This window comes from Hibiscus syriacus, unplaced genomic scaffold, assembly GCF_006381635.1.
Source record: "Hibiscus syriacus cultivar Baekdansim isolate YM2019G1 unplaced genomic scaffold, ASM638163v2 tig00116997_pilon, whole genome shotgun sequence".
NCBI lineage: Eukaryota > Viridiplantae > Streptophyta > Magnoliopsida > Malvales > Malvaceae > Hibiscus > Hibiscus syriacus.
The window spans coordinates 3738724-3756239 of NW_024063513.1; the positions used below are offsets into that span (position 1 = coordinate 3738724).

General features: G+C 34.2%; 3 protein-coding genes and 1 long non-coding RNA gene across 4 annotated transcripts; 2 read left to right on the forward strand and 2 right to left on the reverse strand.

Annotated features, from left to right (window-relative positions):
- Positions 1-619: 619 nt before the first annotated feature.
- Positions 620-3553, reverse strand: LOC120194437 (glycosylphosphatidylinositol anchor biosynthesis protein 11-like). Its single transcript, XM_039196751.1, has 9 exons — positions 3465-3553; positions 3231-3396; positions 3095-3151; positions 2966-3008; positions 2828-2882; positions 2633-2681; positions 2137-2204; positions 1355-1463; positions 620-902 (listed from the first exon to the last, which is right to left on the reverse strand). Exons 2-9 carry the CDS (start codon positions 3390-3392, stop codon positions 786-788), a joined length of 660 nt encoding a protein of 219 aa, XP_039052682.1. The 5' UTR covers positions 3393-3396; positions 3465-3553; the 3' UTR covers positions 620-785.
- Positions 3554-7115: 3562 nt separating this feature from the next.
- On the forward strand, positions 7116-7529 carry LOC120194438. The gene is made up of 2 exons (XR_005522972.1): positions 7116-7212; positions 7303-7529. It is a non-coding gene; the product is annotated as an uncharacterized LOC120194438 (long non-coding RNA).
- Positions 7530-8137: 608 nt separating this feature from the next.
- On the reverse strand, positions 8138-11412 carry LOC120194436 (shikimate O-hydroxycinnamoyltransferase). Its single transcript, XM_039196749.1, has 3 exons — positions 11352-11412; positions 10299-10758; positions 8138-9065 (listed from the first exon to the last, which is right to left on the reverse strand). The coding sequence occupies exons 2-3, from the start codon at positions 10704-10706 to the stop codon at positions 8178-8180; spliced, it is 1296 nt and encodes a 431-aa protein (XP_039052680.1). The 5' UTR covers positions 10707-10758; positions 11352-11412; the 3' UTR covers positions 8138-8177.
- Positions 11413-16529: 5117 nt separating this feature from the next.
- Positions 16530-17225, forward strand: LOC120194327 (secreted RxLR effector protein 161-like). The gene is made up of 2 exons (XM_039196656.1): positions 16530-16842; positions 16948-17225. Exons 1-2 carry the CDS (start codon positions 16530-16532, stop codon positions 17223-17225), a joined length of 591 nt encoding a protein of 196 aa, XP_039052587.1.
- Positions 17226-17516: the final 291 nt, after the last annotated feature.

The following is a 17516-nucleotide window of genomic DNA, read 5'->3' on the forward strand; positions in this document are numbered from 1 at the left end:
AAAGTCAGACTTAAGCTTATTAAAAAGCCTTATAAACTTGATAGGTCGGCCTATTTAGAGTGATTACTTTGTAAAATATACTAATTTAGAGTGACTTAATAGGGATTTTACTCTAAAATTAATGACTAAACTAAAAATATTAAATATTTATTGTTAAACAGACTTTTAAACAGGCCAGGCTTTTAAACATACCCAGGTCAGGCTTAAATAAAAGTCTTTGACAGGCCACATGTCAGGCCCAGGCCTACACAAATCATTATAGGCCAGGCCCAGGTCTATTAAAGTCTGACCTGGCCTGGCCTATTCCCATCCCTAGTATTAGAGAAAATATAGATAATGAATATTGTTAAGGTTTTTAAAAAAAAAATTATATCAAAACTAATAAGTTTGATTTTAAAGAAATAATTGTCGCTCAAAATATGTTGTATTGATTTTATTTATTTTAAAAAACATTTACTATTACATTATATCAATTTGATCCAAATAATTATGAAATTTTAATTTATATACTGAAAATTGAATCAAATAAATGAAAACAAACCAAATTACTTGGCGATAAATGAGATAAGGCGGCTAGTGTGTTTTCGCCGTTGATTGGCGATGGTATGACAAAGTTGACTTTCTCATACAAGTGGTTTGTTGAGGCTCACAGTTTATCATCTTTTACAGATTCTGTTCAAAGTTGGATCTTATACATGGGGATTGAATAAACAAAGTGAAAAAATAATTAGTAACATACTAGTTAATCAGAATACAATCTAACTAAAATAAGAGGAGTGAACCATCTACTCTGCTTTCAGTTGCTTTCCTCCTGCAGCACGCATTAGTGCAAGAGCAAGGGACCCCACCATCCCAGCCACATAACCAGCCATGGCTCCATAACTCACACAGATTGGCCAATCCTAACAAGTCATCCGAAGGAGATGAAATAAACCATACACACAAAAAATCAAGAATAATATCAACCATTAAAGGATACGCCTGGTTGTATCTCATAGCTAATGTGAACAAAGAAAAATCATATTAGCCACTTCGATAAACCACTCGTTGACAAAAATGCCTGTTAAATAAGCATGACTAACATGAGCGGAAAGGCATACTTCGATTACCCTAATGTTGAGACTGTTAAAAGATAATATAGGGTCAGGCTGGTATGCCACCAAGAATTTAATGGCAGAATTCAACCATAAAAGGGAAAGGTTCATAGTAGGGGAAAGGGTAATAGTGTATAAAACAAGTATCCAAAATTTGAGTACAGGAATGAACATAAATCTCAATGAGAAAGACAAGAACTTAAATTAAATGTGAAAACCAAAATTCTAAGTCACAATGAATCAAGAGGAGGAGATGCTACCTGCCAAGGACGTTCCCAATCAAGTGGCATAGGACAAGCACCAAACCAAGCTCCAATGACAGCTCCATGCGCTGGTAGACAAAGCATAAAATCCAAAGGTCCATTCGGCCTGAAAGAATGATACCAAACATCTATATCAGCAGATACTAAAACCCTAGCAAAAAAACTGCATTTCAAACAAACATTATTCAGGTGAAAACAATTCCTAGATGGATAAGAAATCAGCCTCTTTATATGGATAATCAGATTTTCTATAGAAACGTTCACCTAACACTCCAGTTTATATTGAAAACTAACTATATGAACCATAAAGCTTTTCTACTAAAAAAGGCATGTTGTGAAACTTTACTCTCGTTTCTACCTGTCAAGCTTTAGATAACAAATTTCCCATAAAATGATTAAGTGAACAAATTGCATTGATGTTCTAAAGGCCACCCTACTGCATGCTCTTTGACTCCCCCTCCCCCCCTTCTCCACACACAAATACACCAAATGAAAGCTAAAACTATAGAAAAAAGCAGCTGCCTGTTGAAAAAATTATACATGTTTTAAAGAGTGAAGCCAGATGTTCATCTGTGAGTTGGTACCGAAACTAATAAAGTAATATGGTAAATACAAAAGTTGTTACCAATAGCAAGTCTAATATAACTTGAAAAATGAACAAACACATAAAAAAAGACTCATAATGTCCATGGGAAAAGGCAGAGCCAGCATTTACATAAGCTGTAGGCATAAGAAACACAAGCTGTACATGCAAGTCAGCATCTACAAGAAACACTTACTTTGTACATGCAAATATGCGATGCCAATCTGTCCAACATGAACCATAAACACAAAATGTAGGTACAAACTGTAAAAACGCACCAAAACATAAATTAGTGCATGTATGGTGAGTAAAGGTTCACATTGCTGGTAATTTTGAAGAACAAAATACAACTAGAAATTCAAATAATTATGTCAGAACAGAAACTCATCAATACTGCCTATTGACTAAGAGGAAACATGAACAAATTAAAAATCCAACATGGTATCCAAGTGAGGATAGCAAACAAGGGGCAAAAAGGAGAGAGGAACAGAACCATGATATACCTTTAGGATTTTATAAACAAAATTAAATGAAATAAATATGTAAAAGGAAACATATTGCTGCCCGATTATGCATGCCCAACACAGAGAGGATAGAAGAGTTGAATTTTAAGCATTCAAAGATGTTTGATAATGCTAGATGTCAGAAAATGTAATATAAACAGACAGTAGAATTAAAACTTGGAAACTTACAGTCAATGAAGACATCAGAAGAGACCAACTAACTGTCCTTTCAAAGTATCTGCATACAACAACAGAGGAATACAGTTAATGCATGATTTTTCAATAACTCGCTTCTAAACCATAATTAAAACTGAAAAGCAAGGCCAATTGGCTGCCTTGCATAATATTGTCACAACCATAGTAATAATGCTAAGGATCGCTTACTGCAATCCGACGGGTGCCCCCAAAACTAACGCTCCAAGCGCATTTAAAAGAGCACCTAGAAATCAGAAGACATACAAATTATACAAATATACTGCTGAAAATATAGTATTCAAGTGGCATTATCAGCTTAACACTAACCGAAAGGAAGTCCCAGCAAACCTCGGCAAATAGCTTTCAAATACTGTAAAAGCCCAATATAGAAGAGTTCCGTAAAACACTTGAAAATAAGAAATAGTAACAAAAGTTGAATTGAAATTGTTGGCTAACCGAGCATTTCTGTCTACAACAACTGAAAAGAAGGATAACAACCGGGAATTCAACAGCCTAACAAAGAAAAATAAATCATTAAAAACAAAAGGAAATTGGAGACAATGAAGAAAGTAAAGAAATTTGAGGGGGGTACCCAGATCAAACGAAGAGTGGCGGAGGGATCAGAGATGAGATTGATGGAATAAATATTGTGGGCCACCCAAAATCCAACGGCCAAGGCTAGCCCGCAGCAAACATGGATCGAAAATACTTGGAAAGATGATATTGTTGATCGGGAGCTCTTCTCCTTCTTCATTTACCTGTCAGATTTTGTTTTTGAAAGCTCTAATCGGAAAGAAGAAAAAGAAGTTAGATAGGGTTTTCTAACCGCTTCACTGTTAATCTGCTTTTAGCTTTCGATCCGACTCTGGTTAACAAAATCTTTGTGATGATGGTATGTACGGACTGATATATGCGGTATATGGTTTGTTCTTATTGGTTTTATTAGTAAATTGACCCCTTTAAAAATAACTTTTTAAAAAACAATAAAAATAATTTATTGGATGTTGTACACTTCTAGGATGAAAAACAAAGATAATTTTTAAGTATTGCTTAAAATTAAAAAAAAATCAAGAATTAATTTAAGAATAAATTTTCTGATAATTTAGGAAATATTGCTAAATACATCATTAAAGACTACAGTTATATTTGCTTGATCTGATCATTTCTATATGAAAGGTGGAGAGGATATACAGGAAGATGCATTTAATGATGTTTTATTGGAAGCAAATTAGAGTCATTTGGGATAAGACTGATGGCTTTCCTAGATAAGCAGCCATATAAGAATAAACTTATCTCTTATGCCTAGCATATTGGTGGCCGTCTACTCTTTGTTTATTAGGTTAGGGATTAATGTAAATTTTTATGTTGGGATAAATTTATAAAAGTTTAGGAAAAGTAAATTTATAAAATTTTAAAATATTATTAGTAAAAATATTTAAAATATATGAGAGTTTTAAGGACAGGCTTTCATTTTAAGATACTGCATTCAGAAATTGCTTTGGGCTAGTGTGGAATTGAAGTCAAGTCTTTGCATGTAGGGATGGCACGGGTCGAGTTTGGGCCAATCCGACTCGATCCGATTCAAAAATTCTACATCCTCTATTCGAACTCGACCCGATTTTTTGAGACAAAATTCAAACCTGACTCGACTCGACACGAAATAATATAAATATTATTTTTATTCAATAAAAACAGAGATTTAATTGAAAAAATAATATGTAGATGCCCATCCCTATTTGCATGAAGTTGGCTTAGAATGGATGAAAAATTCTAAGGTACAACCACTTAATATAATGCTTAGGAAAATTCGCAACCTAAAATATTATAAACAACATAATATTTTAGGTTACGCGCAACCTAAAATATTAATTTTTTCTTACTTTTTTTTCGACTGCAAACCTTATTCGTAATATTTTAAGTTATTAAGTTACAACAGAAAATGTTATCTTTTTCATAATATTTTAGATTAAACCGAAAATGTTAAAAAATATAATCTTTTATGTTACGCGCAACATAAAATGTTACGTTGTTTATAATATTTTAAGTCACATCTTTCTTTATCCTTGTATTAGGTTACATTACACATATTTGATTTAAAAAAAATATATATAACATTTGGATAAATTAGTAAAAAAAAACATGCACCTTTTTTTTACTGTAGCAGGGGAATCGGTTCCCTGTTTGCAATCTGAAAAATTTTGATTTCACGGTACTGTTCATGGTATTGTTTAACATTGTTCATGGTATTGTTTATTACTTTTCATGGTATTGTTCATACAGTATTTTACTGTTCATAAATACGTTTTTCCCTTAAAATTTTATAACAAACATTATTTAATAGTATATTATCATATTTTCTTAAAATATGTTCAAATATTATGTTATTTGGTAAGAATATTGTTTTAAAAAGACAATGTGACATCTCGGACTCGTATTCGGGTCGAGTATGAATTGGGGTGTTACATCTTTCTTTAGCCTTGTATTAGGTTACATTACACATTTGATTTTAAAAAAAGATATAACATTTGGGTAAATTAGTAAGAAAAAAAAAACATGCACTTTTTTTTTTTTATGGGCGATGGTGGAGAAAGAATTGACATCTTATTCGATGGCTACTTTTGCTTAACTACACCCCTAAACTACTTTACCATTGTTGATCAACCACAATCTAATGCTTTTAGGAAAATGAACCATATTTAATTATTCTATTCTTGCATCAACCAGAACTTTTATATTAAACTGTGAAACGGTAACTTATTGAATGTTTGTTGACCATATTTAAATTTTTAATGTATTATTATTTTATTACTTTTAATAGAAAGATTAGAAGCCTAGGGAAGGAGGCTTGCGAAGCTAAAGATCCATACGGTCACGATCGAACAAGTGCTGGATGCCAGCGGGGTGGTCTTCAAGGATGGTGAAGACACCATCATGAACAATGGGGAGCTTGGCGATGAAGTCTGCAGGGCTGTTTCCTTCTCTCGGAATCCATCAGACTTCCGAATGCCACACTTTGGTCCGAATATTGTCAATAGTACGCACCAACGACCGAGGAGAAGAGGAGGCAGCAAGGTCGTTGATCAGATGGACCGCTTGATGGCAGTCAGATTGAACTTGGATAGTTTCGAATCCTTGCTGCCAGGCGAAGTATAAAACGTCGTGAATAGCCCAAAGCTCAGCATGGAGAGGTTACAGAATGCCCACTCCTTTGTGAAAGCCTATAATCCAGTTTCCGTCGTTATCTCGAATGAGGCCACCGATCGAGCCTTCACCACTCGGCTGGGAGACAGCTCCATCAACAATAAGACAGCAGCAACCTGATTCTGGCGCTTTCCAATGCCTGTTATCTTCTTCCAACACGGGATTATGAGAAGGAGAAGGTAAGTTACCATTAAAATACCTCGCCCAGTTAATGCTTGCTCGCATAATATCCGGTTCAGAGATGGCTTCATTGTTGAAAATAAGATCGTTTCTTCTTTTCCAAAGGGACCGTGTGAGAGCTGCAAAAATAAATTTCCAAGGAATATTCCAACCAGCATGAATAATATTATCAATAATATTCACATGAATCCAAGAGTGAAGATCTAAAGAGGAGTTGTGCATATCTCGAGGGATAATTCGACTCCAAAGATTCGAGGTATTGGGGCTATCTCGAAGGGCATGAAGGGTCGATTCAACCGTGGCCGAGCAGAGCTGACAGCAAGCCGAGCCCGAGATGCCTCTTTTGCATCTTTCATCGCTAGTGAGCAGCTTACTTCGATAGGCGAGCCAGAAAAAACAGCGAATTCGCTGAGGAACAGGGGTACTCCAGATATCCTTCCAAATCGAGGACTTGGGGTCCCAATTATTAGCTCGAAGAGACTTATAAGCCGACTGGATGTCAAAATTGCGTCTTTAATATTTTTTACATCCATAAATAATTCTTGAAAAGCTTCGTCCAAGAACCATTACTATTATCGATATGTGCAGTTATTCTTCATCAACTATGATAATTCAAGTTATGGTTTTTTAAAAAATATATATAAAATTAGAAGTTAAATATAATAATAAAAATATGTTTTAATTCGTAAAAAAATTGTAATTCAAGTTAGATACTAGAAAAAAGAATCCGGTTGCGAAGAACTGGACCGTGAAATACTTGAGTAGACAATGGCATTACAGCAAAATAAATGACTTAAAAACAGTCCACGAGAAAACTGAAAAAATAAAATTGGTTGGGCATTTGCTTTTTGATGCCACGTACAGAAGATGATCCTTTATTCAGGCTACCTTTCTTCCATTCTTTTCATATTTCAATTATTCCTGCATAGATGGTTAAATACGACAATGGTCTTCCACATCTTCACCAAGTTCCCTTCTTCTCTTGAATTATAGGAAGAAGAAGAAAAAAGCGATTTCTTTCTTTCAAAACTATCAGTTGAAATTGAAAGGAATGACGTTGAAGTTTTTTGCATGGTTCATAGTTTTGTGGTGTACAACTAGCCTTTCATGCAGGAAGCTTGAAGGTTCCCCTTTACTAAAATATCCGGATGTCAATCTCTCGGGATCCGTTGTTCAAGGACACGACACCAATGGTAAAAATAAGAGTTCCATTGTTTTCATTTCCTGTCTGTTGAAATGGTCTTCCCTGAAACTAGTCGGAATTTCAGTGTTGAAGCATGCAGGTCTCAACAGCTCGGCAAAAGTTGACGACAAAGACGAATACTACAAGCAGCATCACAAAATTTTTCAGTCTGAGAAATCAAAGGGTGGAAAAGGTGCATACGGTGGTGCAAATGCCCCCCACCATCCTAACAAGAAAAACGCAGCTCCACCGCTCCTCAACCCACCTTGCCTTCTGTTACCTGTTGGGTTACATGTAATCTTCACCCTTATCCTATCATTTCCAGCTTTATTTCTCAATATCTTCTGACCATCACCAACTGCCAGATCCAACTTTTGGATGAAGCTCCAACGATTTGAAGTCTCTCTCTCTCTCTCGCTCGCTCTTTAAAGTTTTTGGTGGAAGATTTTAAGACAGAAAGGGAATGGTTATTTGAACTCGGTCCGTAACCTGTGTCTTTTGTTGCAGCTTGTTCCTACTTTCTACCCATTTATATATCGTTTAAATAAAGGTTTTGTTATTTATACAACTGAGTATGAAGTAAGAAATCTCTATCGGCAATCGTTTATTTATGCAAACATTCAGAATTGAGATGGTTTTGTAGACAAGTCAACTTTGAAAATAAACCCCCAAAAAACAAAAGAATTCGAACTTGAGAGACTGTTTCAAGATTGTGAAGCCGATACAATTGCAGTTTGTGTAATCTAAACAATGATACTTAAATTAGGATCATTTCATGCCAACATTGATATTGAACCGAAATTAGTAATCGTAAAACAACTTATGTCCAAACTTCTTTTTTCCCTATGCATAAGAATGTGGGCTGTAACAAGTAAAGCTTGAGAATGTATGAAAAAATGGGGAAACGAAACGTTTACCAGATCTAATAAACCAGGTTCGGGATATATTGTTTCTATATGTTGTGTGTTTTCCCCTTTAAAAGTCATAAAAGAGCTTCTCAAACACTTTCATGTGTTCGGTTTGCAAGGAGATGGCAACTGATAAGCTCCCATCATTGTTGGGGCTCGGTAACACGAAAGATAACCCCTCGTACGGAATACCTCCGGGACCCATAAATATCGGCCGTCCCCAGCCGAAATCCGCATCATGGATTGGTAGCCTAACCCAGCTAGTAATTCCAAGGTTTGGACACTTGAAAGTATGAGCTCCTCGAACAAGGGTTGATAAATCAGGCTGAAGTTCTAGGTAATCAAGGGCTGATCTTAGATATTCATCGTCCATCCGAGCCAATGCATCGTGAATACGGCTTGCAGCAAACCATGTTGGCTTTGACATTAGATCGCCTGCCACAGCGATTGGGGTAGCAGTGAAGATCACATTTCCAAAGTAACCAGGTGGAAGTGGAGGACGCAACCTAGACCTTCCATCAGTGGCGATGTACAATTTGGTCCCTTGATCATCGGTAAGTCCACGAGCCTTGCAGACCGATCTCCACACATGACCTGACAACATCTCGTATGAACTATAGTTAACACTGTTCCCATCTTCCTTGCTCTTGGCTTTGATTACATTGAGTTGTTCCCGGGTCAATTTGAAAATGGAGACTGCTGTGCTTTCAGGACCTGTGGACAGGGGTGGAATGTTCAATTCAGGAGGAGGTTGGTATTCAATGTGGTGGAATGCGGGTTGTGGAGGATCCCGGGCACGGAGAAGGGTCCGGTCAATGAACGGTGGAACCGTGAGGTCAAGACCACGAGCCATATCAGACCATGTATTGATAAAGTGGAGACCAGAAAATCCATCTGCTGCATGATGTTGCATGCCAACACCCAATGATGCACCACCACATTTGAAAAATGTGACCTGAACAGATACATGAACAAGAGCATGATGTATTCAGTTGTATTCAGAAATCTGCTATAATTGCTTCCAAAGTTATTCAACAAATACATGAACAAGAGCATGAAATCTAAGTATCCATTGCTTAAAATGAGGATTAGCCTAACTTCACCTGCAGGCCTAGAAATATACTACTAGATTAGACCCTAATGATAACATATATTAGGTTTCCACTAGCAAATTTGTTGGTGGTAGGCAACCACCAAAGCTCAACCGATAACGACACAACTCGTAAGGCAACTGACACGGCCAAAGGTTAGCTCCTAGTCCTACAGCATTCACATACGCACCAAATCATGCTAACCCACAAAAAGTTGGGACGCTTAGGCAGGGCAGCTAACAAACAAGTCAAATATAATGGCCCGTGTAGGCTAGTGGATCAAATCATTAATAAAGTGGGATGGTTTGCTGTTGTTTCACCAACTTCATCACTAAACTTGTTTTCTTCTACTACCATCACTTTCATTCCACCCAACATTTCCCCCTTTTTTGCTTAGTTGGGAGGTTGGCGGAGTTGGGGCTACTAACCAACCAATATCTATTTTGGTTGACAATAAATTTATTGTTGAGATATATATCTTGAATAAAATTTTTAAAAATATTAATAAGGTATAACTGTTAGTTCTCTCATAAACTTGGTATTTTATCTTAAATATTATAAATAATTTTTGGGTGAAATATCTTATTTTCGGATGCGAATAAAAAAGAAAATAAAATTGAAAGTAGGGAAAACACGAATCTTAACGTGTGGAAGACGTATTTGACAATGAACAATCAATCACCTTGCCATCATTGATGCTCAAATCCGTAACTTTTAGAAACATCAACAATTCATTTAACCACTAAAATAAGTTGATTCATGTTGCTTATCTTAAAATCGATTTTTTTATATTTTTCAATAAATTTTATGTTGTTGATATACATGTGGTAATATATATATATATGGATCAGTCACTAACTAATATTAATATTAATGTTGTTTATACGTAGATATCTTTACGTAAATGCTGAATTTTTAATTATCCAATTTGAAAAAGCTCAAAAAGAAAATATTTTTAAAATATCATTTTAAATCTCTATCTTTTATATAAATTTATCTTTCTCTTATTAAAAAAAACTACACGGTGTATATGTAAAGCTAATATTCACTTACTAATAAAAAATAGATGAATGCGGTGAAAAGTGAAAACTCATTACCTGCAAAACCAAGAGTGGATAAGTGGAGATGCCACTGGAATAATCAACGGTTGGAATGAGTTGCCTGAGCTCCAAGGTGGGTGCAAAATCACCAAAGTCATCGATCACGGAAGCAGTCTCAGCCTCGACAAAGAGCACCCCTTCGGCATTGCAATCGATCTCGATCCTTCCATCCTCGTCCCTCTTCAGCCGCCCCGCCATGGGGTAAAACGGCACCAGTGCCTTGCTCAGTGCCTCCTTCATCACCTGCGGGTCAAAGAAATTGGCCGCTCCCGTAGGTCTGTAGAAGTAAACACTGGGGGTGTGGAACCTGGGTACCACCAAGTCCACGTTGGCGTTCCACAGGCTCCTCCGTGGGGTCTCGCCCGCCGGCCGTACCATTGTTGATTCTTTCACGTTTACGATCATGGTTATGGTGCTGGTGGGGTCCACGGGAAGAAAGAGGATTTGTTGCTTCTGCCTACAAATGAGACCCTAGATTGAGTAAATGATAATAAATGGTACAAACAAGTCGATTCTACAGGTGAGATTAATTACCTTCTTTAGCATAAAGAAAAAATATTAAAACTCTCGAATATACGGAAATGACTGAATGAATGAATCAAGTTCATTTCAACTTGTAATCTAACGTGATTGACAGTGATTCATAATCTGGCTTTGAGTAAGAATCAGAGTTTTGACCTGATTCAATCTATTTTATTATTGAAATAATAACATTTGCACACGTAATTCATCTTTTTCTCCCAAACAATTAAGTGGAATACTTAGTTCCATACAAGTCTAAGAAAAACAGGTACTATAAAATTAAAACCAAGAGATAACAATCGGCTCTCGTCGCTAGGGTGTGATGCTTTAACCGGTCTACGGGTTGTTTAGAAAACAGAAGAGAAAACAAAATTTTCCAGAGGCATTCAAAAACGGAACTCAAAAACCATGGCGATCCAACGATATATGATGTATATAAAGGCAAACAACGAAACATGATGGAAAACCAGAAAGGAAAATAAATTAACTAAGAAGCATGATTGTTCAAGGGAATCGGCAAAAACAAACCTGAAAATGAAAGCAAAAGCTAAGGATGATGAAGAAGAAGAAAATGGTAAATGGATGTGGAATTGGTGAGCGCAGCAAGGAGAGCTTTGAAATAATATATAAGCGTGGAAAAGGAAAAGGCTTCCTTTGCCACTCACGGCTCACCTACTCCCGCCTGCCCACATTGACCATTAACCCTTCTCCTGACTACTTTCATTTCCCAAGCTAAAACTTGTAAAATTGGGTAAATTATGCATTTACTATCTAAACTATTATTTTTCTATATTAATATATAAACTTTTAATTTTTCTAAAATTCTATCTAAATTTAATTTTTATATTGTTTTAGTACATATGTTCAAACTTTAACGTTAAATGCCAACAATTAGTTGGTCTAGTGAGATGAGGTACTATATCCTTAAGCAAAGTTAGGGGTTAGTTGCGAATGGATTAAATTCGATTGCGATGGTCACCCTCTCCTCTACAGTATCTGACATGGATTAGTCGGTCAATAGATTGGATATCAGTGATTAATTCAAAAAAATTGAAAAAAAATGAAAGTTGGGTTCTAAAACTGACCAAAATTAATAGTTTAGGTACTAAATGCGTTAAGTTTTTACAATGTGATACTAAAATGAAACAAAAACTAAATATTAGATACGGTTTTAAAAAAATAAAAGTTTAGATATTAAATCGAATTAAAACTGATAATTTAAGTATTAAATATATAGTTTATCCTATAAAATTTCAAGAAAAATATACATTTTGCTATCAAAAAATATATCATTTTGCTATCAAAAAAATATATCATTTTAAAAAATGCTCAAAGGAAACCGACTAATAATCCAGCTCAAGCACCGTCCCATTGGGAAGCTCCTAATCCATATGGATATGCTTCACGTTGATGACCTCGTCTCTGCGACTACATGTTATGGCTCAGTTGGCGATGTCTTCCGTGATCATGAAGGGTCTTGGATTCAACAAAATGATTGGAGCTGTGCAGCCTCTCCAAGCTAAGCTTTGAGCCATTTTCACTGGTCTCCAAATAGCTTGGGATCAAGGTTTTGGCTACTGGTGATACAAACTGATTCCCTTGAATCAGTTAAACTTTTGGAGGTACCAGATGCAAGACTGAGCTCACTTCTTTTGGTTCGTGCTATCGACAAATTACGTACCAAAGCATGGGCAACGGCTCTATTTTGGGTTCGTCGACGAAACAACTCTCCAGCAGACACCATTGCCAAGCTTTCTATTTCGTAGTCTAACAATATATCCATTTTGGAAGACCCTCCCTCCAGCTATACTTCCAGCTTTAGATAAAGATAAACCCAGTTTATGTTTGATGTAAAACTTACACGTTTTTGCTAAGTCTATTCTCTTCTCAATTAAAAAAAAAATTATACGAATCAATAGCTCAGTTGTTAAATGGATAATTGTTATTTATAAAAATTTTAAGATCAAACACCATCAATTATAGAAATATTTGAACATTTATTATTGAAAATATTTTAAATAAATATTATTACTTATAAATATTTTAGATTAATATTTAAATAAATATTAAAACAGAAAGTATAGAAATAGAAAGAAAAAAGATGATTGATGTCCACAAACCTAACGCATGCGATAAAAGAAGTCATTGCAATGCGGGAAGCTGCTTTCTACTTGTTTTTGTTGGGGGCTTACTTCCGGTCCCTCAACTCCACCGAAAAAGAAGAGAAACCCAATCGTGAGGTTTGACCAAAACCAGATCAGCTCTCCTAATATTCTTTTCATTTCTAAATGCTCAACACTAATCTGCCAAACGTCAAAGCTGTCGTTAACAAAATGGTAATTGAGTTGTTTTCTTTCTCTTATTTTAAATTATCTTAGTCATTAGTATTACCAATTCTGACTTTTTAACCTCGGTTTTCTTTCAAAACCTTTTCAAATATCGTCGAACCAACACACAATGTCATTGCCAACCACATAACGCATAAGATAATTTTAAGTAAACAAATATATATATATATATATATAGATTTTCTTTTCTTTTCTTAAAATATCACTTTATGCGTGGCAGAGTTAGAAAAAAAAATTTAGAGCAATAAATTTAAAATTTATATGAAGATTTTTTTTTATAAAAATTGAATTTTAAGATTTTTATTGTTAAAATTGTTAGAATATGGGTGTTTTTTAGTGTCAAAACTTTTTAAAAAGGATATTATTTTTTCTTTTATATTATATACATAATTTATTGAATATTGTTGTTTAATGTATGTTGGTGTCACCAAATTGTTACTACGTTACAGTGAACATAAATTGAATATTTAGGTTTTTGAGGATTTTGTTTATTTGATGAATGTGATTTGAATGGGAAGTTTTGTCTTACGTCAATTAAGAAAATATATTATCGAAAATGTTATTATTTTTTTAATATTTTCAGTAATATTTCCGATCAAGTGATTAATATTAACATTTATGATAAAAAATATTTTAAGTAGTATTTTACCGAATATATTAACAAACTCGATAAAGCGCTCAATAATAATATTTTCGGTAAAAATAATAATCTCTTAGGTAATTTATTATCAAAAATATTACAAAATAATAATAATTATGATAATAAATTTCTTTAATCGTATATTAAGATGTCGTACGTGAAATTTTTCGATTTAAATACCACGACATAATACAAAGGTAAGGGAAAATGGGATTGGTGAGATGGTGACACCTACTGGAGAGGATAGTCCTATCCTTTTTCTTGCTCTCCAAAATCCATTCATCGATTTTTTTATCAAAAATATTAAAAATAATAATATTTATGATAATAATTTTCTTTAATCGTATATTAAGACGTAAACTTTTTCGATTTAAATACCACGACATAATACAAAGGTAAGCGAAAATGGGGTTGGTGAGATGGTGACACCTACGGGAGAGGAGAGCCTATCCTTTTTCTTGCTCTACAAAAATCCATTCACCGATTCACACCTACTATTATTTAATTTATTATCATTTTTTTATAAAAATATTTGGAAGCTGACGTGTTGGGTCCCACTTCCCCCACTATTGCTATGCTCCGCTCGGTGTTTAGTCGGTGGGGACATGATGAATAAAAGAACTTAGCTTTGTGTTGCGTTGCGTTCGGTCCTACCCTAGTGGTTCTATCAGAAATGGAAGTTAGTGAAACGCTACCGACCGAGACCTCATCCGGGGTATTATTATAATATTATCCAACACCCAAGTCCCGTGGTATTATTAAGATTGGAATCATACTTGATATTTTTTTTAATATCAGATTATTCATTTCTACGTTAGAGCTCGATGTTAGAATTTTTTATTTTTAATATTAATTTTTATAATTTAATTAATTGATAATTGTTGTTGTTGTTATACACAAAGTGATGATTAACGTAATATTGAGGATGTAATTATCATATATAAATTCCTCTGTCACATATCGTGAAATTATAAATTTGAGTGATATTATGTATAACTGAAAAGTAGAGTGGTTTTTTCAATTATTTTGGTCTTTCGATAATTTTATGATTTAAAAAACATAGTAGAATCAATTCTTTAAAAGCTCACATAGCATATCAGTTTTTTTCTCGAGGTTATCTCTTTTTCTCTCTTAAAAAAGAAAACAAGAATAATCTCTGTTTTGAGGTTCTGATTATTTCATCAATAATCAAACAAGTCTTGATATCATCACAAGGTGAATTGAGGATTATACAATATTGAGATTGGATAACATTTATTATTTCTTGCTTTTAAGATATTCAACTATCATAATAGAATATTCAAGTAAGTTTTCATTTCTCTTACTGTAATTCTTAAATTATGCCATGAGATTGATTTGGTTGATTTAATTACCATATCAAGATCATTATGTGTTAATTGTTTCCGCATGCAAGATTAATTGATTTTAACATTTGGTATCATAGCCGGGTTTAATAGGAATTAAATCACCAATTTAGGTTTTATAAGGTTTCATAAGAAATTTGAGTATTTTTTTATTGAAGATTAATTGAAATTATAAATTAACAATTGACTATGATATTGATGTTTGATTGATTGATTGTTAATTGATAAGGAACAATGATATGATCCTGGTTTGATGGTGTATGACGTTGTTGTGACAAGTATAGTTAATGACGTTGCCGTGACAAGTGTAATATCACATCAAACAGTTTTGGATCATGATTTAAATCTTTAATATTTTATGAGTGTGTTAGTCACCAAAGTGGCTCACTCGAAATTCATTAAATGATTTGTATTATGTTTGTAAATGTTTATTTGATGTAGCATCATAAATGATATTTAAAAATAATAAACATTTATAGTTATTAACATGTAGTTATACGATTACCCAAAGGTAGATCTTATTCATAGTTAATAATAAGTAAAGTAGGTTATGAACTTTTTTTTAATTAATATATAAGTTACATCCAAAGATGACTTGTATGTTAAAGTAAACTTAATGATTGACCTTATATATGTTATAAGAATGATGAATGTTTGATGATTGTTGGTTGTGGTTAGATTTAGCCCAAAAGTGAATTTAAATGCAATGTTTTGGTATATGTTATAGTTTGAATTGTGGTTTAAATTCAAAGAAATTAATATGGAAGATGTAAATGTTTGCAATGGTCTCTACTATGTCAAATATGATTGGCAATGATATCAAGTTTAATGGACAGAACTATAATGATTAGATCGAATATGTCAAGCTAAATGCTGGCCTTTTGGGACTCGATTTAGCTCTAGTTATGGATGAGCCCACTAAACCGACCGTTACTAAGGGAATTTGTGGCTGAAATTAAGAAGTGTATTATGAAAGACATTGTGTATAAGTCTGTTGTTGCTGCTCTTATTGATGATTTATCTAATAGAGAGTACATTATAACTCAGTTAATGGAAGAATACATTACTCACATGGTGAATAACTACAACTGTCTTAAAAGATTGGATATAAATCTTGGTTAGAGGGTATTGGTTGAGTTCATGCTGAAATCATGTAAGGGTGATGATTTCATGCTATTTCGGAGAACATACAACCAACTTAAGGAAAATGGTCTCTTTCGGATACTAAGGTCATGCTCTTGCAAGAGGAGACAATGAAAAGAGAAGACCTTAAGGTCAAACTTTCCCAAGCCAACTTTACCTACTGTGGTAATTCAAATACTGGTTCTAGTGGTGGCAAAGCTCCAAGTTAAAAATGGATAATATTCCTTATGCTTCTTTAGTCAAGAGTTTGATGTATACTCAGTCCTATACTAAGTTGGATATAAGCTTTGCGGTTGGTATGTTGGGTTGTTATAAATCAAATCATGGACTGGTTCATTGGAGAGCTGCAAATAAAGTTTTAAGGTACTTGCAAGGCACTAAGGATCACATGCTTACATATAGAACTAGTAACCTTGAGGTTGTTGGTTACTCAGACTCGGACTATGTCGGATGTTCAGATACCCGAAAGTCTACATTCGACTATATGTTTCTTCTAGCTGATAGAGCTGTCTCATGGAAGAGTGGTAAGCAGTCTGTCATTGCTACTTCCACTATAGAGGCTGAATTTATAGCATAATTTGAAGCTACATTTCAATTGTTATGGTTGCACAATTTTGTTGATGGTTTAGGCATCGTTGGTACCATTGCTAAACTGATGAAGATGTATTATGATAATGCGGTGGCTATATTATTCTCTAAGAATGATAGATACTCCAAGGGTTCCAAGCATATGAATTTAAAGTATCTATTTGTCAAAGAAGATGTGCAAAATCAAAGAGTTCAAATAGTACATATTGACACCAATGATATGAGTACGGATCCATTGACTAAAGGACTAACTCCTAAAACATTTATTGGTCATGTTAGTGAAATGGGAGTAGTCGCGAAGTCATTGTATAGCAGATGATTAGTCATACATGTATGAATATATGTCTTACACATTTATGTTTCTTTGATACTCTAGATATCAATGTTTGTTTGGATTTTGATTATCTATGAATCATATTTCAATTATGCATATTTTGTTATGATTATAGATGTTGGATCTTATAAAATTGTGTCTGTTTGAATTGGATTGACCTTTAATAAATGGAAGGAATCAGGACATTTGCCAGGCCCGTGACCACCATGATTTGGTCAGTTTAGTTACGAAGTTGTGACTTGTATATCACGTTATTTAAGTGAGCTCAAATTATGT